General features: G+C 45.3%; 1 protein-coding gene across 6 annotated transcripts in view; it reads right to left on the minus strand.

Moving 5' to 3' along the window:
• dom (domino helicase) overlaps positions 1-23,282 on the minus strand; it is a 148,386-nt gene that overhangs the window by 42,987 nt on the left and 82,117 nt on the right. For all 6 annotated transcript variants that reach the window (XM_075685056.1, XM_075685054.1, XM_075685052.1 and 3 more), the window contains 6 exons: positions 20,009-20,140; positions 18,835-19,002; positions 15,762-15,845; positions 14,616-14,756; positions 1,634-1,669; positions 708-867 (listed from right to left, as the gene is read on the minus strand). In XM_075685056.1, the coding sequence (XP_075541171.1) occupies positions 708-867; positions 1,634-1,669; positions 14,616-14,756; positions 15,762-15,845; positions 18,835-19,002; positions 20,009-20,140 (721 nt within the window). The remainder of the gene's footprint in view (positions 1-707; positions 868-1,633; positions 1,670-14,615; positions 14,757-15,761; positions 15,846-18,834; positions 19,003-20,008; positions 20,141-23,282) is intronic.

A 23,282-nucleotide genomic window follows, 5' to 3' on the forward strand; every position in this document is an offset into this window, starting at 1 on the left:
TGATATCATTTTTCCCTGCCAAATTACAGTGTTTTAAAGTTCAGAGTTTCATTTTCTCGAAATCTGATACATTTGCCAATTTTTACTTAAAAACTGACAACCTAAATAAATGATTTGCACCCGACAGTCATTACATTTAACTTTTGCCTTTAAATGCAACAAACCTCATCAAATCTGGTGCAATGGGTGCCAAGACAGATGATTTCTCCGCTCCCATGTATTTATATAGGAGCTTCCAAGCTAAAGCTTCATCTTAAGAGTTAACCGCAAAGTCCAAGGAAGGCAAGCAATGCTAAAAGAAAGAGCGCAGTGCTGCAACACACAAGAGTTCCAAGTAGCTTGTTGAGAATGTTTCTCCCAATGTCACCCAGCCAGACAAAAACCCAAGGATCAAAATGTTTCTGCTGGCTTTACAACATTACCAAGCTGCAATATTTGGCCAAGGATGAATCCCATTTTGTATATGTGAACAGCAGGTCGTACATACCAGACAATGGTCATTCTTTTGTCCATAAATAATCCCTTCTCCAAAATAATTTGTTGAACATTTTAGACTCAGTATAAGTGTGCTAAGATGAAACAGGAACTACTCACGGTGATCATGACAAATTATATATGTACTGAACACAGTCTACTACGTGCTTCTTTCCCCTCCTGCAACAGCCTAGACAGGCTTGCATAAGACAGCTACAATCGTGCCGTCTAACCTGTGGAGAGTGGGTCCACCTTGAGCCTCTTGGCCTCTTTCTTGATATACACAGCGGGCAGGCTGGATTCCGACATGACGGATGGCTCATAGAGAAAACCCACGCTGTAGTCAATGTACAGGTCGTTCTCATCCTGAGGCGGTGTAGGAGGTGCCCAGATCTGGTTGAAATTAAAATGGACAGAACAAGAGGAAACAGTCATTCAGAGTTGTGGGAATGGGAGAATAATGGCCAGGTGCACGTTGGGATCGGATGAATACCTTAATCAGACATTGTGAGCTACTGTTATTGCTTAAAAATCTTCCTAGGGCAGGCTGAAAATGAGCGTTTTCAACAGGAGATGACTTGTGTTCCAATGCATTCACTGTCCCCTAAGCTCTGCCGGGACAGATGCTGCCAATAAAGGAGTCGCCATTTGGTTCACCATAGGGGTCAGGCGCATGCATCCTAACTGGTCAAGTTCCAATTATTTGGCGAAGGCCAATTAGGATTGAAATAGCAAAAGTTTCGGCCATAGAAATGCATGAGTACCAGCAGGGACCTTTCGTCAGGATTGAATTAACCAGAATTTCGTCAGGATTGAAATCAAATTAACCAGAGTCAATTACGCTAAAGCATTTGAGATCAGCTATAAACTATTTTAGCAAATTTCCCACTAAAAGACAGCTAGAAAAAATTTCAGTGAGAAGCAAGGTGAACACAGCAAACAAGAATTTTTACAAACCCAGTGGAAGTATAAATTATTACAACAGCGGCACCAAAGATACCATGAAGTAATAACTACATAGTACAGGCTGTACTTTCCACAGCGTTCAAGAGCTATTACGCTAGGGTTAGCTACAATTAGCAAAATCAAAAAACCAATAGCCCATGCAGCGCCAAGTGCAGAGAAAAGCACGCTCTGGCCTGCAAAAAAGCTTACTTACCGGCATCTGTTCATGTCCGTTCATAGAGATGTATATCTGCAGAAAGAGAAAAAGGTAAAGAGAGAAGTGAACAACTAATAAGCTCACTCGAAAAGTGATCCAAGCATTACAGGAAATAATGCATCAGCGCAGCAAAGGGCACCTTCTTCACAACATTCCTTTCCCATCCCACCAATACAATTGACATTATTCTCGCATACCAGAAGACATGTTTTTGACAAGAACAGCTCCAATCAAGCTTTAGCGACTCTGACCCAAGTATGAAAACAAGTGCCTCCACTGACTCTCTTCAGCAATCTCAACGGAAGGATGCAACACTGAAAGACATGGAAAAAGCAGAGGAGGAGGAGGATAAGGCTGCCCTGCATACGAAAGCTGGGATCACACAGCAAAAATTGCTGCGTCCTCTTCACACCTAAAAAGAGCTCTAACGAGTGGCAAAGCCTCAACAGAACCTGTGACGTCAGCTGTGAGCCACCTACGTGGTTCGCCAGCACAAAGCATGAATGCATTCCAAGAAATAAAAATTACATAATGCCGGTGAATTACTCATATGATGAGAAAAGCATTTTCTGTTTCCTTTTTGCTCAATATCTTGGTGTATTTGTGTATTCGTGAATGGAGCTATTGGTTGTTTTTTTGCATGCACATATGTATGCTAATTAATACAGTAATTTGCCAGAATAAAACAGAAATGATAAGAAACACACCAGAACATCTCATGCACCCAATTATCAGAAACTGCAATAACTGCCGCCAACAGCTAAATGTACTTTCGCTCCAAAACTGAGTGGGTGCAAATGCACTGCAGCATTGAAACACATACACCAACAAAAAGATGGGAGAGGAAGTGAGCTCTCTAGTTTGTTGACCTTGCTTATATTTCTGTATCTTTTAAGAAATTGCTGTTCTAAAATACGGCATCTCAACAGCACTTCCTTAAAGGGTATGATGTCGTGTTACATTCTCAACTGGTTTCAAGTGGGCAGCAACTTTAGGTACAGCCCCCAACACCTGCAAATGGCTTTGTGAACTCAAGCCCTGGGATGAGGAAGCGTGCACTGGGAAAATACAGACACATCAACTTGTTCGAGGCATCATACCCCCCCACACATGTGGCTCCCGAATTCCTTGACATATTATGCACACTAACTGCTTGTAAGCTAACCCAATATCAGCCTCGCCATGGCGAACAAATTCTGTCCTCCTGTTGCTTGCTCTCTTAAGTTAGGTATCGGTGTGTCCCTTCCACAAAATATTTCGTCAACTTCTGCAGCACTATGGTTTTAATTCAGCCATCTTTCTGCACTACGTTTTGTCGATCATGAAGCCTACCCGCAAATCATAGCAGGGCATCAATCAAAACGCAGCGTTGAAAGATGTCTCAACTTAGCAGGACACCAAATGTAGACAACTAAGTTTAACCGCAGTCACAGAACAGGATCCTGAAGAATCTCTGTTTTGTGCCGAGCGACGGTTCAAATGCCGAGAAAAAAATCCCGTCACAAGAAGAAATTAGGAGCATGATCGATATGCCGGCAAAGCGCACAAATTCTGCTCTCTGGTGACCTCCGAGCTTATGCTCGATGCATGCTCCCTGCAAGCCAGGAGGACCACAGAGTTTCCTACAAAAATTACAAACAGCAAACTCCAGCGCTAGTGCCTACGGATGCTGTAAGTATGGTTGTTCAGACAGCATGGAAACGATGGTATAATATAAATGTATATGCCTAAACATCGTCCTTCTGGCTTCGAATGGCTTTGTCACTATGCAGAGTGATAATCTTCAACAATGTATTTCATTATAAATGTAACAATCTGTAATGATCACGCATCTGAATGGATACCTATTTCGTCCACAAGAAGATTTGAAGCCAGTAGCAGATTTCAGGCAAATCCATGTACTACCCGTCATTTCTGTGTTAGCTGAACAATCACGGTGCTGGAGTTCCCACTAGCAATTTCGCCTAAAACTCTGTGGGGATGGACAGCTCAGAAAAGGCACCAAATACTGACAGATAACGTAGATGGACTGATGTGATGAGCTCTTCTGAAGAAAAATCCGATGAAACTGACCGAACAGCATTTTTCATTCTTCAAATGCAACGCAACCTGCTTTTTGTTATCGTTGGCCACTCGGCACATCCTCAATTACCGGGAGTGCTTACTTCGAAACCTTTCTGGCTTTCCCAAATTTACGGCATCCCTCCCTGCCTCTTTCTCACGCTTACACAGCTTTCAATTGTGGATGCTATGTTGTTCGCAGGAAACCACAGTGAATTTGTGGCTTCAGGACACTAATGTACCTGTCTATCTGAACTTATTTTTTTGGCTTTGATGTCCCTCTAGACAAACACCGTTGTCAACCAGATTATGAAAGAAGTTAAATACACTCCACTAACATGAGAGAACTGCACTCATTGTAATTCTTCACACCAATCTGGTTGCAACATTTGTTCTCTTTAGACTCAAAGCCAACAGTAGCGGTTAGCAGAGTACAACCTCCGACATTGTCGGCATGGCTCACGCAGGAATCCTCGCACGTCACGAGCAATTTGAAGTGCGAAAGAATTGTGCATCTCCTTCTGTTGCTACTCAAGCTGTGAGGCTTCTTCAAGGGTACTTCAACATTCTCAATTCATTAAATAAGCGCCTCCTCTTAACTATGCAGGCATCTACAATCATTTATAGCGTGCCTTGGATATTGGAACAACATTAAGAAGTCTCTTCCTTCAACTTAGGCAGCAAGTGAAGCCGCCTACATGAAAATGAGCAAGATTCCCAGAGGCAAACATTTTTTTAATCTGAACTGAGCCAATTTAGAAAAAAGGCAGCAATGTTTATTTTACCTCCCTATCCCACAATGGCTTGGCTCATTTAGAGCAACCCCAATAAAGCGCAAAGTGCTGGTCATACGAATGTACTGCGCAAAGTGTAACGCATTCCCATTCATTTTGTAAAGTGAATAGCTTCACAGAAATTATTTTGACTCATCCCTGATTTTTGCAGTTCTGAAACTGTCCTCACCGCCACTGATAAGCAATAACCAAATTGAGAGCATACTGGTCGACGATCATTTTACAAATTGGAAGGCCATACACGCAGCTGTAATTACTATGCGCTATACTACTAAATGAAATACCATAATACTACTATTAAAAGTGCTCAACAAAATGGCAAAGCTAATAGAGTGGAAAAGCTAACGGTGTTCCAAGGAGGGCATCACTGCCATGTAGACTACACAGTGCACTAAACACTAACGAACACTAGGCTCACCCTATACTTTGTCTAAAGTTTAGGAAGCTGCGCATAAATTCATATACCTGCAATCAGGACAACAGGAGTACCTTCATCTTAATGCCCTTCTAGCCACATTACAGCCTCAATATAGCTTATTTTCTTTAATTCAACTTTTCAGAGTTTCAGCTCTGGAAATTCATTCTCGAATGCATTCTATGAAACTGCGGATGCGTGGGGATTCTGTTGGTGCAAGACATTTTTCTCACAAACACATGGTTGCAACAACTGCCGTTAATAACATCGGCGACCACGTCCTCTTAGCTATTTCCCATGGTGTTCTTTCGAACCTTCTTTCAATGAACTAGCTTCCAAAAACATCTTGCTAATTGGTTCCTTCTGATCCATTCATTGCCTCTACAGCTAAAGCTGAAGATGGAAACAAGCAACTTCAATACAAGTCTCGTCCTACCAGAATAATGCCAGGAACCCACGAGTATAGATTGACATTGCCCATACATCACCCGTTTTCAAACATGAATGCAGCTTCACAACAGAGACTTGTTCTGAGTACATGCAATACTCAGCACGGAGGAAGTATTGAAGGCAACGTTTGACGTTTGAATAGAATGATTCAAAACTAAACCATACATGATGGTACTCGCACAGTTTCAAGAATACACTCCCAATTTATGCATTTGGATTGCTCCATATGAATAAGGTCATAGACATCATGACAAGTATGCAGCCTGAAGTTACTAGGTACACTGAATTAAGCACAACAGTGATGTGCAGAATGCACCTGTGAATTTCAACCCTTTAAGATATTTTTTTTTTAGAAATATATTCGCAAGAAACTGTCACTTATGTATTTCATTTTTGCTGAATTCACGCATATTTTTCACGCACGATAATTGTTCCTCTATATTACTACAAAAAGAAAGGGAAAAAAAAGGACTGCTCTTTATGTCATCAAAATATAAAATCTCCTCAAATGATATTGCGCAACAAAAAAACGACATGCACGTAAGAGAGGACGACACACCAAGCACAATTTGAGCTTGGCATGTCGTCCTCTCTTACATCCGTGTCGTTTTTTGTTGCGCAACATCATTTGAGTAAGTGATTACCAACTTGCCCGGAATGCTGGTCTCATGAAATCTCTACGTTGATCAACCAATATTCATAAATTAAAAACAACAATGCCCACAATCTTATTTTTTCCTCCAGGTTCTGCATTCTGTAAAGTTGTGAGCAGCTATGGATTCCAGCGTTGTACCATGCCACAAGCAGCTGTTGTTGCACAAAATAAACAGAGTTTGAACTCTCAAAGCTATATTGCGGCTATGAGAAATGGCATAACAAAGGGCTCCAGGGTTTGTTACCACTTGGTATTCTTCAATGTTAACCTAAACCTATGTAAACAGACATTATCTTGAAATCTGAACCTCACAGAGAAGTACCAAAAGGCAGACAGCCTTGAATTTAATTTGCATACTACAGATAAGCACAGAAGAAGACTAAACGGCCAGCAGTCTGAACAGTGTCAAATTCCAGTGTTGCCGAATTCCACCATCTTGGCATTATCAGTTGTTCAGCAGTGAGGCATAGCTGCCAATCGATAGTAACAAGATGGAGATTTTGACTATATGGTGGAATTTGATGGCATTAAGAACAGCACACCAGCAAGGTTTCTGAACAGAACCTATCCTCAACATATGTATCCAAGAAAAAAAGAAGTAGTAATAGCGGCTAGTATATGTCCAACGGTCTTACTGCTTTCACTTGCAGTGTACGACAAAGTCAAGCAGGTGCTTTAGCTCCTCAAAAAATTTACGAATGCCCTGGAATGGCATTTAAAGGCCAACTGCAACAAAACTTCACTGCGGCTAACTTTTCCATAAATTAGTAACAAATACCATTGAACCAATTTAGGCAAAGCTACAGAGCTGGCAATCGTATATTTTCTTTTTAGCAGCCTTTCAACAGCAGCTCAGCAGACCATGCGAGCACCTGGTGGTTGTCGCTATGACGCAAGTCCCAGATCACCACCTCCGAGATTTTTGTAGCGTGTCGCAGGATGCCGCAGGTACTGGGCATCTGGGCTGTCCACACACTTGGACCTACATCGCCTACAGAGACCAATCGGAGCGCACAGTTGTCTCAACGGCTAGTGGGCTCGTCGTAGCTCCCTGTGGCAGCTGCGTTATCTACGCTACAAGAGTAGACACAGCTATGCACAACTGCTGGGGTATGTGCTCACGCTCGTGTGCTCCACAGTCTGGCCAAGCCTGTTGTGCAAGCTGGCTTTGCCCAACATCAGCTTGACCAATGGATAACAGATAAATTCAGATTGTGCATTTTGAAATTCTATCAATAGCAAGCGTACATGTGGGCTTATCTCAGTCACACGTTCCAGGTTGTGTAGCTTCTGTCAAGCAGAAACGGTGACGTTTTAATTTTTTTTGGTTTCAACAGAAAAAAAAAGAAGGCCGTTTTTGCAAGATTTGCGTGACACTTCCACTCATATTATAAACGTGAAATGTTGCGCAAGGGCTCCCTTATATCTACACAATTACAAGTCCAATTTTGTTGCAGTTGGCCCTTCAGACAGCTCTAAAAGCTAATACGCACTTGTAAAGTCCTTTACTCTAACAAGGCTGCAGTGGCAATTACATATATGCAATGTGCTGAACATCGGGCCTTAGCCGCTTCTCTGTGCATCCGCTTCGTAGCCGTGCAATTAAAAGTGGATTGGCTATGGCACAAATTGATCTGAATGCGGATGCTTTTGGAGAATGTCAAATAAATAAGCATAGCTCGAATGCAGCAAACTATTGTGGACAAGTGGACGAAATGCACCTGTTCTTCACTCATTAGTTTTCTCCGTTGCAGCCCTAATATTCACCAGAAAGCTGGTCACCAGGGAAAAGTATTTAATTCACTTTTAATATTATTTTATCATCATACAACCAATTTATTAATTCAATAAGGACTAAGCAAAATTTTTCAAGGACATTTTGACTCCTTCCATCCAATTACCAAAATCTCGCCCGTGGCCGCCGGTTACCCACTGGTTATCCCAAATGGGCACAGGCGTTCCCCCGGCCTGACATTCGGCTTTCTTCAGGGGTGAATCGCTCTGGGAAAGCAGCCCGCACCACCAAAATCCCGTCGAACCCTTGTGGCCGAGATTCTTCTTTCAAACGCAGTCGTGCCCTGGCTCTGCCAGCGGCCCGCTAAATTCAAAACGCAGCCGGTGTTTACCACTGACCACGAACTCCTCAACACGAGCCGTGCATCGCACCTCAACCTTAGTCAAGTCGCAAGTTTAATGAAAAATTTTTCTTCCATTACCAGAAGTTGACACACTATTACCAATTTTGTTCTATAGCACTTTGACTGGTGCAGCAACAATAAAATTATGGCTACTGAAACATTTCTGGCTTAACATTGACAATCTGCTCCAAGATAAAACTATGAATTTTTTTCCACTTCAAGATAAAACTTCCAAGATAAATTTTTTTTTCCAAGTCCCCAAGGTGAAATGCCCACAAATGCTTCTAGCCTCCCGTGCTTTCTGGTGCTTCTGTTCTGTGGTGTGTACCTACAAAATACTTCCAAGTCAAACACTAACATTCCCTAACATTTGGCCAATTGACGACAAAACCAATTTGCATTGTTTACCTGAAGTTCAGGTGCCCACAGCAGCTCTGATCTGCTGCAATTGCTGTTGCAGCGATAGCAATATTAGCGAATTTCTGGCCTACAAAATATTTTCAGCCTAGCTCCAACAATTGCATCCTGAATGAAACTATGGATTTCACTGCCTGGAGTTGAAACATTCCTGGCAGTTCTGGTCGACAGTACTTTCTCGTACAGCAACACCGATAAAATTCTGGCCTATGAAATATTTTGATCTGAGCGCCGACATTAAAATCTTCAATGAGTTTTTCAAGCAGAAGTTCAGGCACCCACCGCAGTTCTGGTCTACTTCACTTGCTTGTGCAGCAACATTAGTGCGAAGTTCTGGGCTACAAAATATTTCCACCTCGGGGCTGACCATCGTATATTCAATGAAAAACTATGAATTTTGATTGCCCCGAGGTTGAATTGCTCTCAGCAGTTCTGGTCTTCGGCACTTTCATGTGCAGCAACACAGTTCTCGTTTGAACCGTTGCACGGGGCCGGTACTAACCGATACTTGATCCCTAGCTGAAGCAAATGATTTTGTTAACCCTTTGAAGGTTTTAGCCGTACATGTACGGCGGCAGTTTTCTGTCCCGCAAGGTCTTTGCCATACGGGTACGGTTTCGACCCTCTGTTTGAAATTTCGCGCCATAATCACGATGCGTGCTTACTGGGAGGTGCTGCCACCTCTTAGGACTTACAAGAAGAGTTTGAAATTTGTGCTACCTTCTTGGGGAGATAAACAGAACTGATTTCTAGCTTCAGCGTGTCACGCAGACTACGGCTAAACCCCTTTTGCGGTTTCAGTTTCGCCGCGTGATCGCAACGGAGGCGCGCGAAACGTAATTTTTCTCTTTGTCGGCACTCTCTTGTAGAGGTGGTGGAAGTTGATTTCTAACTTGATTGGCGCTGCTCTTAGCATGTTTCTAACCGCTGCTCGCGAGGTGTTCTCACTCTCAGCGACAACGCGCTTTCGCGGTTTCGGTTCCTCCGTGCGATTGCAACGGAGGCGCGCGAAATGTGATTTTTCTTTTTGTCGGCACGCTATCGCAGGGGTGGTGGAAGTTGATTTCTATCTTGATTGATGCTGCTCTTAGCTTGCTTATCACCGCCGCTCACGAGGTATTCTCGCTCTCTGCGGCAACGCGCTTACGCGAAAGGGTGCCTCAGACCTCAGCCCAAGGCAGCCGCACGCAGAGATGTCATGTGTGCGCCAACACAACTCTTCGCTCCATGAGAAGAACATACACGCATTTTAGGTGTGCAGACTGCGAGAAGGCGCTGCGCGGAGACCAGTGTTTCAAGGAGTACCACTCTCTGAAATACTATTCAACATTTTGCAGCTCTGAGTGATGCTCGCACCCAAATACTGTTCCTAATTTTTTTTTACTATTTCTTCCCGACTTTATATATCTTGTACATTCAAGATCCGCAATAAAGTAATTTGACCACCTGGGAAAAGGTTTTTCAAAATAATTCGACCCTCAAAGGGTTAACTGCCCAAAGTTGCTGCACTCGGCAACAGCACTTTCTACTTGACTTAAAGAGCAAAAAGAAAACAAGGACACAAGAAGGAACACCAGGCAGGATGAGCACTCGTCCTGTTTGGTCTTCCTTCTCGAGTCCATGGGGTCTTCCCCCTTATGAATTCTTACAATCTCGCCCAAATTTAATTGCTTGTAGCACTTTCTAGATCTGTAATATTAGTAAGGTTGTGCTTTATGTTGGTGTACAAGGTATTTTCAGCTTAGCAATGTCACTTGAGTCATATAGCTGAAACGACTTTTGTTCCAATTATGTTAAAAAAAGAATACAACAGCACTTCTAGTTTCCAGCGTTCTCGTGATGCAGCGGCCTTTCCTTTTCTCCAAGCACGAGGCCAATGCCACTAGGTAAGAAAAACCCAAGATTTTACTTAGAGGATGGAAGCATAATATTGATAAGGCTTATGGAGGTCACAGGACAGATGCTAAGGACAGCAGTAGCTGACCTATGTCCTTCCTCGTCCGTCAATATTGTGCTCGTTCCCCATACTAATAAATATGCACCCAACAATGCACACTGCCAATATTTACAGGGCCTTCAACGAGTGCTCAGCAGGCAGTGACGCCTATTGAGCTGGGAATAAGGAAAGGCCGATGCAAAAGCGCACGCACGTCTTGCTCTTCGCACCCAAATGCATCTCATCTCTTGGTAGAGGTGGACTAATCCGTGGCCCGGCCATCTTTTCAAGTTTTGGTGCCAGACAATAAAAAAGGGGAAAGGAAGGGAGTAACAACACCTACGAAATTTAAAACTAAATTTTCAATTCCTGCCTGCACTAAAGAAAAAATTATGTCCAGCAAAAGCAGCAGGTGGAGGACAAACAATTAAAGAGAGCAAAAAAAGTTTCTGCTCTAAATTCAGAGCTGGCCCAGAAAAAAAAAAAAAAGAATGAAAAGGATGTCAAGACCAGAATGTTGTGCGAATAATGCTAGGCCAAATGTGTATGGTAAACAGAAATAGGAGAAAATAAAAGGCTGCAGGGCATAGTTAAAAAAAAAATCGAAGATTTGGGCGTGGGAAAGCAGAAGCGAGTGGTATCGAAAATAACTATAAGATAGGGAGGGGGGGCTAAAAATAAAAAAACCTGGTGGCCAACTCTACCAAAAGAAACGCTGCATTTAGGAGCAAGAGTGGCACAGTGCGACACCAAAACCTGAGAAGGGTGCTCAACACCTCTCTCTCTCTCTCCCAAGAATTGAGACACACCGGAGGCGAAGAGAAAGAGTGCTTCACTTGACTTTTATTCAACATGCTTCTGCGCTTCCCGAGTTTTTTCTATGTTGCGTTCACAGCAACACATCTCAGCTCGGCCACAAAAGGAAAAAGGGGGAGGGGGAAACAAGCGAAGAGAAAAACATAAAAGGTGGTGGTGACATTGTGTGCCCTTTGCTCATAAATACCGAAAGAGGGAGGCAAAAAAAAAAAAAAAGTAACCAGTCAAGTGAGGGCGGCGAATTGTGCTTAAATGTGGCAGCACTTTGAACGATTTGACGAGACACAAAAAAAAAAAGGCTGCACGTATGAAACAAGCAAGAGCAGTTGGCGCGCACACACGAGGGTAAACAACAACAACACACTTCCGTCGAAGACGCGCAGCGATGGCTGCAAAACAAATCTATACACGCAGCCACCAAGTGCGCGTCAATTCATTTGTCACGATGGCAGGTACTGGAGGGACACGGGGGGGATGGTAGAATTACACAATTAGCAAAAGCACGATTGGGGTGTTGGAACTAAAAAAATAATATGAAAGAGAAGCAGGTGGCATGACAGGCTGAAGAGAGAACGAGCCAGGAGCAGAGATGAAAAAGCGAGAGCACACAAATTGATGCCGCCCCTCAAGTATTTCTTACCCCCCACCCCCCCTAAAGCTCAAGGTTTTTCCCAGTGCACGCACCTACTAAGCCGCCCAAGGTGCAAGCCACATTGACTCCGCAAACCCAGCTTGCTCTCCCCTTTGCAAAGGCTTCTGTTGTTGCTGCCACACTCTTCCTCAAAATTTTTGTAAAAGATCCTAAGTATTACAGAGTCCTTCACACTTTCACCACAGCTTGCTCACACGTGACGCAGAGATTGATCACACTGTCCTCCACACGTGGAACACTCATGCACACACACCCGCGCTATGTACAGGTCCTTTCACAGAAGGAACAAACAATAAAAGAATGAGCTAATGAAGAACTTTACAGAGTCACTGCATGATGCCTATGCCCCATCCCTTCCTCTTTGAACAGCCCTACCCCAACCCCAAAGCATCTCCCGCTTCTTTTTTCACCTAGATACACGGAAGGATAATCAACAACAAATGCTCCATGAGGGAGTCCATCTCAGAGACAACACCGTATTTTTTTGCACAAGTTGTTCACTCCCTGCTACGCCTCGAGCTTCTGGACTGCCGGTGCCGCCGCCGAGAGCGGCCACCACCTCCCCTCGTTTTGGGTCGGGGTACTTCCTCGTCAACGGTGGACTCGATTACTACAGTGGTCTCAGCTGGCGGTGGGACTAAATCTGGACCGAGGCTATCCATGACTACCTCGCCCAACACTGGGACAGGCAAGGGCTCCAAGTCAAGGTCAATAATTGCAACATCATCATCCTCCTCCTCCTCCTCCTCCTCTATAATAACTTCTGCATTTTCTTCCTCAATGGGAATTTCAGCAGCATTCTCCTCCACCGTTACCTCTGCAGTGCTCTCCTGTTCTATGTCCTGAACTTCAACAGGAGTTTCAACAACATCTCCCGGCCCTTCCTCTTCCTCTGTGGCTATTGCGGCAGTTACCTCTTCCCCCTTCTCTTCGACACAGATTTCTACAGTGCTTGCCTCCACACCCTCCTCTCCATTAGCATCTGACTCGCCTGCAAAGCTCAGCCGTGAGAACAGCTCGGGCGTCAGCTTGGACACAAATTCTGCCAGGAGGTCGGGTCCTATCTCCTCGCAAAGCTCAGGGTCCAGCACAAACTCGTACACCTGCTCTTCCTCTAGACTGTACTCCTCGCCCTGAGCCAGTTCCCCCTCCGCTCCACCTAGCACCACCTGTTCTACAGCCCCATCATCGACATCCTCAGCATGCTCCTCTGCTGCCATCTCCTCAACACGTTCTTCCACTGCCATCTCCTCAACACGTTCTTCCACCGCCATCTCCTCGACACACTCCTCCACCGCCGTCTCCTCGAGGCACTCTTCTACAGCCATCTCCTCAACACTCTCGTCAACGATTATTTCTTCAATTGTTTCCTCAACCATCTCCTGCTCCTCCTCGAGTGCAGCCACCGACTCAGTGACAACCTCCTCAAGCACAGTTTGTCCCTCAAGCGCTGCTTCTGGCCCTGGGACTTCTGCCATCAAAGGTGGCTTGGGACTGGGCATGGGCTGCATCGCCCGCTTTGGCGACTGCTTCGACTCCGTTTTCACAGCCTTGGGCATGGCTTCAGGCTCGGTCTCAGCTGCTCGCGCCCTTCTCGTTCTAATGACCAGATTGGGGTTCGAGAATGGTTTCACTGCCACAGGCGAGGACCCAGTCGAATTCGGCGCGCGGATTTTGGTCCTACTAGGACTGTTGGCCGCAGACTTCTCTGCGTCGAGAGCATCGCCTACATGATTACCGACAGGTTCGGAGAGGGGAACATTCGTGGTTGGTGCCGTGCCCTTGCTGCCCATTCGCAGTGCCTTCTCTAGCATCAGTGTTTTCCCGGCAGGTCGGGACCCTTCTGCTGGGACATTGGATTTCTCTGCAACCCCCGCCGGCACAACTTTCATGACTGGCAGCGTGCACTCCACAGACAAGTCTTTCTCCCCAAGCACAACCTTCTCTGTAGTGGGATGAGGTGGCAGCTTGACGGCCGACGCATTTTTGTCCAACACCTTCCTCTTATCAGTGGCTGGAAGAGGATCCAGCTTAACAGCTAGGGTGTGCTTGTCTGTAACCTGCGCCTTATCAGCTGACGGAGGTGGCAGTACCCTGATGTTCTTATCTATAACCTTTGCCTTTTCAGCCACCGAAACAGTTGGGGGCTTCACTGTGACTGCACTCCTATCCGTCACCTTTGTCTTATCAGCAGTGGCATGCAGTTTGACATACGGCAACTGGAGTTTTTCGGCAACCTTGATCTTTGCGGCAACCTGGTTCTTATGCTCAGAAGGATGCTTATACACTACGGCTGACTGTGCCTCCTCTTGTTCCACTGTAGAATGCAATGTTTTGCAGGAGCCTGCGCTCAACTTCTGGCGGGTACGTTGGTGCGCCGTGTCCGGCGGCAACAATGGCTGGTGATGTCTGTGGTTCTGCACCGGTGACACGGCTCGCTTTTTCTTCAGGGGTGCCGACACTTCCTCCTGTGCAACTTTATCGGCAGTAGAAGAGACGGCAGCGGCCGCCACGGCCGCCGCCCGCCGCTTACTGGTACGCTTGGGCACGGCCGCCGTGCCATTCACCTGGCGCACAGCAGCCCCACCCTTGGTCCCCCCACAACCACCACGTGATGATCTGCGCTCGCGACCACTCTTAGGCACCTGCGTGTAGGCATCCTCGCGCGAGTACACCAGGGCAGGAGCCTCCTCGTCGTCTCGGTAGCCAGCACGCCGCTCTTCCTCCTCTTTGATGGCCTTGAGGCGGCCCAGCTCCCAGTCCTTCTTCTGAGCCTCGATCTCCTCCTGCAATAGGGAGATTGGATCCTTTAAGCATGCATCATGTCACAAGGGATCAAGTTTGTACTTCTGCACATAAAACCTTCCCATGCACATGACCCACACCACCAAAAACAAATGCCCCCAATTGAAGGACGGGGAAAATTCAAGCATGTAACTGCATGAACACGAGCACGCCCATGTTTAAACCATTACGAGAGCAACCCAGCACAACTGTACACAAAGCGATTGCCAAAAAAACAATTTTGTTTCTTAATGGCAACACATGAGCACACAGCCAATGGGACCACTCATGCTATTTTTGCTGATGAGCATTGGCGCAGACAGAGAGGAGTGCATGGAGCAAAAAAACCCAGCACCCATTTCCAAGCCTTGACAGCACGAAGCCTGGCTTTCCCAGACAACGCCATAGTTCCAGCACAAGCCCTCGCCAATGATAAGCACTTGCAATGTGTTCACACGACTGCAAAACCAGAGGCCGCAGCATGAAAATAAAAATGACTCGCCTTCCCGAGGCATACAAACCCACGTGATGATGAAGTCAAGCTCATCTATAATGAACCCCTCTACAACGAAGAAAAAAACAAATAATTTTGTACCAGCTCTATTGTAAGCTGTGCAATGCACGACCCTTACATTTCGTGACCTGTATAACAGTAATTTTTGGAGGTCCCAAGCACTATGAATTCTGCCTTGCTGTCCTTCCAACACTATTTTCACGAAAACAAGTTTACTGTGGCTTGGGAGCCCAGACACGTGTCTGTGGTGCCATCAACTTTGTGCTTACATCACTAAAAAGAGAACCGATTTTTTTCTGCAAGCCTCGGTTTTGGCCATGCACTTCACTGTCCGAAACACAAGTCAAAGCCTCTTAAAATCAATGCTTCCTCTTTTCCCCTAAAATCTCATGAGCAGTGAAATAAACTTGAAATTCCCGATCAGCATCGTATTCTATACCCCATGCAAGCATTATTCATACTAACGCTCGAAAAGTAACTCAATTTCACTCACCTCTGCCTGCTTCAACTGTTCAAGAGTCAGTGGTTCCTGAAGAGATTCAAGGAACTGCATGGCATACCTCTCCACAGGTGTAAGCTGCGATGCCAAAAAAAGAAAATGGGACAAACACACTTTTAGGAATGGACATCTCATTTCTACCAAGTGGAAACGAATCATCTTGCACCATACCTGCAAGGCATATGCAGATAGAGACATGGGGAAAGAAAAAAAAAAACGAATGCACAAAGCTGCATTAAATCTTTTTCCAGATTCCATTGTTCTCTGTGCAAGCCTTGCAGGTACAATCTAAGATGCCATACCAACAAGCCCAAGCAACCAGCCTTACTGAATTCAGTTCATTTGCTCACATATGTTTCTTCGCTAAAATAAACACGATCTGGCTTTTACAGAGGTCAATGCGCAAATCTTGCCATTTAGTAGCGGCTTGTGGAAGTACGCAGTGTGACGAAATTCGACGATGTGCGCGTGCGGCATCAGTGTAGCAAACGTAACTGCTTCTTAGTTGAAATTCTTTTTTCGAAATTTTCGGCTGGTGCAGCCCTTGTATGATTCTATACGGTATTTCTCAGTTATCACTGTTTACAGTGGTGGTCCAGCCGGTTTTGGATTTGGAGCAATTTTTGGAGCAGGAAAAATGTTCTGGAGCAGTTTAGGAGCAGTTTCAGAGCAGAAAAAATTGGTCTTTTTGGAACGACTGAAGTAGTACAGCAGTAATCTGTAGCCATTTGGCGAAGCTTGTTATAACTGTGCAATCGGTAAGTGCTGTTCAACAGTGAAGCAAATCACAAAGCCAACGGTAACCCAATAAGCTTGCCTTCTCACGAATGGTATAGAATGCACGGTATGTTGCAAGCATATTTAAGCGAAAGCTTTACTGGCCAGGAACTTGCGATTTCGCCATGGCCGTGCTCCGAGGAGGCACATGACGTCACACCGCGTTCCTCATCGTTGCATTCGCCTCCGCTCACTTCGCCAGCCGCGTCGCATGCCTGATAGCATGTCGGAGGATTGAAAAGGAGAGCTCGCGTGCGCCGCAACCACAGCTGAGGCGGCAGTACGGACGGCAAAAATTCTGATAAGCAGGAGGAGGCCTGGAATCGACATCAGAACGAGATGAAGAGGAAACGAATCGCCCAGCAAAAGAGACGAACAGCACGCCAAACGACTGGCTGAACGCCGCAACATGGCTAGACAACCAGACTAACCTGGACTTGCAATCAAGATTAACCAAGGCTAACCATGCTATGCCTTAGCTTTCGCTACGTATATTCTGGCATAGCCGAGCTAAGCCACTGCTAATATTTACATGGGTAGGCAAGACACTTAATTTTATAAGCAATTAAATAAAATTTTGTAAGGCTAATGTGGGCAAGTGAACAAAGATATGCACTTGGGTGCAAGACAGACATAAAATTACAAATGAGCTGGAACAATTTGTGCCGTCACACACAAGACAAAAAATTATGGCAGTGGAGAACAACGTTCATACCATCTCGTACACACACTTTCGTAGTGAGGTGGTTTGTCGGCTTCCTGTGTGTCATGTGGCCTCTGTGAATAGATATGAGATGTTTCGGCGAAAAACCGTAACTTTTCTAGCCAACACCCGACCGACCTTTGAAAGCGCTACCTTTACTGCCTCCAAGAGCTCGAGTCACCACAGGCACGTCCGAAATAGCTCCGAAGGCCTGCCAGCAGAATTAATACGCATATCAGTGCTCATAGTGTGACAGGAGACGACGCATGCATGTGTGTATAATTAAGGAATGTGACCCATGCCAATTGCCTCTGCCCACTCTTGGTATGCTTCACTGCAGTACTTAGCATATGCTTCAACACGTAATATTGCTGTATTGAGGCGAAGCTGTCTTTTGGGAACCGGCATTATGCATGCAATGCATTGTGCTTTCCAAACTTCGAAGCCATTGGCAAGGATTACAAAGGCGGAGTCGGCACATTGTTAACAGTGGCGAACAGACGCAGCGAACAGCAAGACACTTGGTAGCGAATGTCAAAGTTGCTAGACCTAGCATTGCCGAGATGGTGACTATGGCTGCCAGCAGATCTGCATATGAGAACGCCTGCTTGAGCCAGCAAGATAATCAAAATGGTGGCAGTAGTGGTTTCGATCAATGCAGTTTCGGACCTGCAGTCATGGCAAAAAGTTCAGAAAATCAGATGGCAAATTGCTTTTGCATCCGAAATTTCAGACTTTCTTATACATTGACTATGAAGTACTGTAGTGGTGCAGAGAAGGTGTCTCAATCATGGGGCATGTCTGAAAAATCGGGCTTCCAGAAAATCAGTCATTGACTGTAGTTGCATAATCCTAGTGAAAACATTGTATTGCCATTAAAACATGAAAATATAACACTTTGGCACAGTTACCACAAGTGGCACTTGAGCGGCCGCAACCAGGAGCAGGCGAGTCGAACTGTAGAAAAATGGCGCAAACGGTGCAGTTGGACCAGCACTACTGTTTAAAATCATTGACAGAGGTGCCCCAATCTGAGAAATGACATAAAAAAACAGTGATGCTGTATAATCGAGTTCTCACAGCCTTTCAGAAGTGCTAGGGGTCTGTCTGCTGGCCCACAAACTAGCTTGAACGCTGCTGCAGTGCTTGAGAGCAGCCGTGGCTGGCTATTCTTAGTGACGGCTCCCACGCAAACAGTGTTGCAGCACCATGGCACCAGGTTTCACCGCTGCAGCCGTAGAAACCTCTAGCCGAGATTTCTATACGAGCCTTACGAGGTTTCACACGGCTCCAACGTGGAGCTGGTATAATGTGACATTAAAAAAAAAAATTACAAGTTAATTGTTAAAAACAAGAATGTACCTATAAGTTGTTTTTTTTAATGAGATATACTCAAGGTAAATTTTTTTATGATCACTTATCATTACCTTTCAAAGCAAATTTGAGGCTCTGACACATGTTGCGTTGTATACACATTTTATATTGACCCCGCTGCAGTACGCCGCCCTTCGCCGCACGACAACAGTTGCGAGCCTTCCCTCGACAGCTTTGCTGTAAACGCTGCGGAAGAATTTGCACTACACTTGCCTGATCCATGAGCTTGTCCAGCTCCTCCTCTGCTTGGGACTTGTCCTCGTCCCGGCTGTCAGTGTCCAACGGGATGGACTCGTCGAACTCGGCCAGTTCAGCAGCCGCTTCAGCACGAGCCGTGTGTGCGGCCTGGACGTCCAGCTCTTCCTCTGCCATGCCAAGTGCCTGCAACAGCATTCAGCGAGACATCAAGACAAAAGACACCAGCCAAGCATTAGTTCACCCACACTCTAGGAACTAAAGTTAGCGCGCTTTGGGGTGTATCTTGTCCCCAGACAATAATCGTCATCCATCCTGTGTGCCTTTTCTCTCTCGAACGCTGAGTACTTGGTTACTACCAGGTCACAAACAGCATGCGCGTTATCAGTGCAACACAGCAATCTTGAGAGGAAAGCACCAAGTACGGTTTTCAAGAAAGGAAATGCAAGCATGACGGATTACGATTATTATTTGGGGACAAGATATACCTCAAAGGGTGCAAACTTTTTTTAGAGTAGATATTTTTAAAACAGCATCAAGCTTTGCACCCATGCCAACTGCCGACATCTAATTTAGGCATACAAGAAATAATGAAAAAAAAGGGGGGGGCTGCGATCAGAATGTAAAGCTGAAGCCTAAAGTTTAAGGTGCACAAGTTCCACAGAAAAGTTGAACTCCTTTTAAACAGTTTTTGGTTGAAACTAGAGAAAGCCTCACAACACTATACAGTCAAACTCTGACAAAGACATAAGGAATTGTGCAACATAAACTGCGCATGTGGTGGCTGTGTGTGGTCACCCGGCCGTATCTTGAGAGCAATCTGTGTTGGGGGCAGAGTCTAGGTGGGTCGGCGGGTCGTAGCTTTGTGCGTGCTATTCTCGATACTCACTTTTCACTGACGCGATAAACAGTACGAATGACACTACGCTTGCTGATGCTGCCGCAAATGCTCACGCAAGTGTTTTGACAGCGAGTTTTCAGGGTCATTGCGTCAAATGTATTCATGTTTGCCTGTGCACGCAACACCATGTTTGCTAATTTAGTTATTGTACCTATGTCTACAAGTTTATATGGCTGATAAAACTACTATCCTTACATCGCACAGCTGTCCACCAATTTGCTATCACAATAGATGCTTTGCCTCCTTTGCAGACAAAGCAGTTTCAGCAAGATTTCAGCAGCAGACTTTTACCTTCTCGAACTCCACAGAGGAGAACTTTTCAGGCCTCTCTGGCTCGATCGGTCTGTCTTCCCTCTGCGACTCTTCGCTTTTCTCAGCAACTGCCAGGCCAAAGTCAGTTCCAAACAAGTCCTTCAGTGTGTTCTGAAAAGTACAGGCAAGAAGGTTGCGAATCCTCCTCCTAGCGATGCATGACGCCAACACGGTACTGCAGTGATCAGGCCTGCTGCTTTCATGCGTCAACAACACTCACACACTCCCCAAACATTTCCTGTCACTGTCCACTATGGTGTAGACAACTTATAGCACAAGTCTTCAAGTTCACAAACATGCACATAAGTGGAAGGCCACTATAATGACAAAAACACCCCCATTCTCGCACATCTACACATGTAAAGCACAGCCCATGCAACCTCGCATTTTCAACAACAGAAACATCATAAGACTGTTTCGCGGACCGAGAATCATGCTTATTGATTAGTTTGTCTGCAGGGCTTCTGACCAACTAGTTTACTTAGAACATTAGACTTCCGTTAATTCAACCCTGACAGGATAAACAAAATTGATCGAATTATCTGGCAGGTCGAATAAACAAAATGCGCAAAAGACACCACAACACACCTATGATTATTTGTCAGTACTTTCTCTATTCTCAACACCAAGTGATCTCTATTCTGCCAGGTGATCCAATTCACATCCGATATCATGTGACTGATTCGTCCACAATAACATACGGCGTGTGAATCCAGCTTAGCATCGCTGAAGAACGGGGGAACATAGCCGCCGGCCAAAGATACGACGCAGACTAGTCACGTATCCACAATGAAGTGTGTTGTTGCAAAGATTTGAGCAGTGTTGTATGCAGTTACTTCCGCACATTATACGTGAGAATATATATATTTTTTTCCAGGCTGTTGTAATTGGGGGTGCGGATTATACGCGGTGGCGGGTTATACATGCAACAATACGGAAGGTCGTCGAATAAGCTACTCATTTTCTACTAATGCTCCCATTAAAGGGGGGACGTGGCCCATGAAAACCGAAAAACCGCGAAAAAGTTGATTTTTGAAAAACCATATTTTTGGGTTGTATGTCTCACAAACTAGCTGTTCTGTAATTATCAGCACCTAATTCAACCTTAAGGGGGGAAGTGGGTCTTAAAAATTTTTTTCTTATTTTTAGGTGAATCTTTCATAAACTCCACTGTCTGGGGTAATTTTTCGTGCTGATTTCAGATCTGTAATTAGATTTTTGATAGCTGTACCAGTTCAAAAAATATTGAGGTCTGAAGTCAAATTAATTTCAAACTCGTTACGGGGTTTTTTGATGATTCCGTCTTGCTAAATCAAAAACTAAATGCATGACACCATTGCTAAAGACCTACTGTAGGGGGTGATGCTATTTTTATTCATTTGGAAGCATTTTGCGGACAAGAAAACAATCTTGCATTTATTATGAACATCTTTTTCTAATTAGCAGCGAGTACTATACCTGAATGTAATTTTCATGACGGTGCAAGAGTAATAAAAATAGCATCACCCCCCAGATCATTTCAATACGAATAAAATGATACCACCCTTGTCATTTTTGGCCAAAGACAACCCAGAAAAAACACCCGTAAGGCGGAGTACAGTGTGCAAAAACATCGAACTGAAATAAACGCATTTGAAGTTTCAAACAAATGTAGCTTTTGCTGAAGTGAATCTACAGCAATACAAATGGCACCCTTTTGAAGTCTATGTTTTGTAAGAATGGCCAAACTAAATGTGTGACTGCACACTCTCAAAATAATAGTACACTGGTCACTGAACTAGCACAAGAAACTTTATTAGGCACCATGCTCTGCAAAGAGCATGGTGCCTGGGTTTCAAACCGAAGTGTAGAACTCTGTGTGGGCATGAATATAGTTCCAGTGCTGTACATGCAGGCTGTCTGATTGATAGCAGTCTCCATTACAATCAGTGAGGCATTTTTTCATTTGGTATAATTGACCATGTTACTGAATGAAGGCTCTGAGTGTAAGTAGCCTTCCAAGTCATCTTCACCTGACAGTGGCTGTGGCACTTAGGATCAGAGAGCCAGTGGTAGATATGCAGCTGCTAGGTGCTTTCCAGAATTTTACTTTTGTATGATGCCTCGATGACTTCTGCAGCCAGGTGTGTGCCAGCCCAAGGGGCCTAGTGAACAGAGCTCATGATGAGGTTCTCTTTATGAAGGGGTGGTATGATAGATATTGTTACGAGCTATCGTGACAATCTGATAATAGAGTGAACGCGCAATGTGCTTGGTTGCGAGTCCGAAGTGCCGATGTGCGAAATGCACAGCCGCAGATACAAGGAGCCGACGCGCGATGTGCTTAGTCGCGCAGTTCAAGGTGTCGACGCGCGAAATGCCTAGTCGCGGGCTCGAGGAGTCGACCCTCGATGCGCTTATTCGGGCAGTCCGAGGTGCCGACGCGTGAAATGCCTAGTCGCGGGCTCGAGGAGTCGACACTCGATGCGCTTATTCGCGCAGTCGGAGGCGCCGATGCACAAAATGATTAGGTGACGCTCCGAGAAGTCCGCGCGCGATAGGCATGATCGCCAAGTCGGAAACTCCCTATGCGCGAAATGTTTAGCTGCGTTTCCGAGGATTGCGTGCGCGATACGTATTTTTCACGAATTCGAAACACCGAGTGCTGAAAGGCTTAGCCGCATGTCCGCGGATTCCGCGCGTGAATGTTGGTTGCGAAGTCCGCGTCGCCGATGCTGGGAATGCTTAGCCGTGAGTCCACAAGTGCAGGGATCGGCCACGCTAATGCGATGTCCGCGTAGCGCCCGTTTTGACACGTCGAGATTACGGCGAGTGGAGACATCAAACTCGCGAGGTGCAAAGAGCCGAGCAGACGACGCGAGCGCCGGACCAATGGCGAACCGCGCTGGAGTCACGTGGCAGGCACGGCCAATCGCAGACTCCGGCACGACCTTCAATCATTTGCTTTTTGTGCGCTTGTTTCTGTATGGAGGAGATCGCTGAAGCGGCAAATTTGAAGACGGAGAAATTCGCTTTCCAATGAGACCAAGATGGCGGCGCTCGGTCGCGCCGTTCCGGAGATATTGTGGCGTGAAAAACGCTGTTCTTTCTTGATTTCCGCGAGATTTTTCGCCACCTTGGCTGATAAAACGAATTGTTTAGAGCACTTCTAAGTGGTTTACAGTGATGATACTTGGGTATCAGATAGAAAAGGGGTCATAGAAACTGAAAATGTGATTTTCAAAAAATCTTTTTTTTTTTTGCCATTTTTCGC

The sequence above is a fragment of the Dermacentor variabilis genome, chromosome 3 (assembly GCF_050947875.1).
Source record: "Dermacentor variabilis isolate Ectoservices chromosome 3, ASM5094787v1, whole genome shotgun sequence".
In the NCBI taxonomy this organism is placed as follows: domain Eukaryota; kingdom Metazoa; phylum Arthropoda; class Arachnida; order Ixodida; family Ixodidae; genus Dermacentor; species Dermacentor variabilis.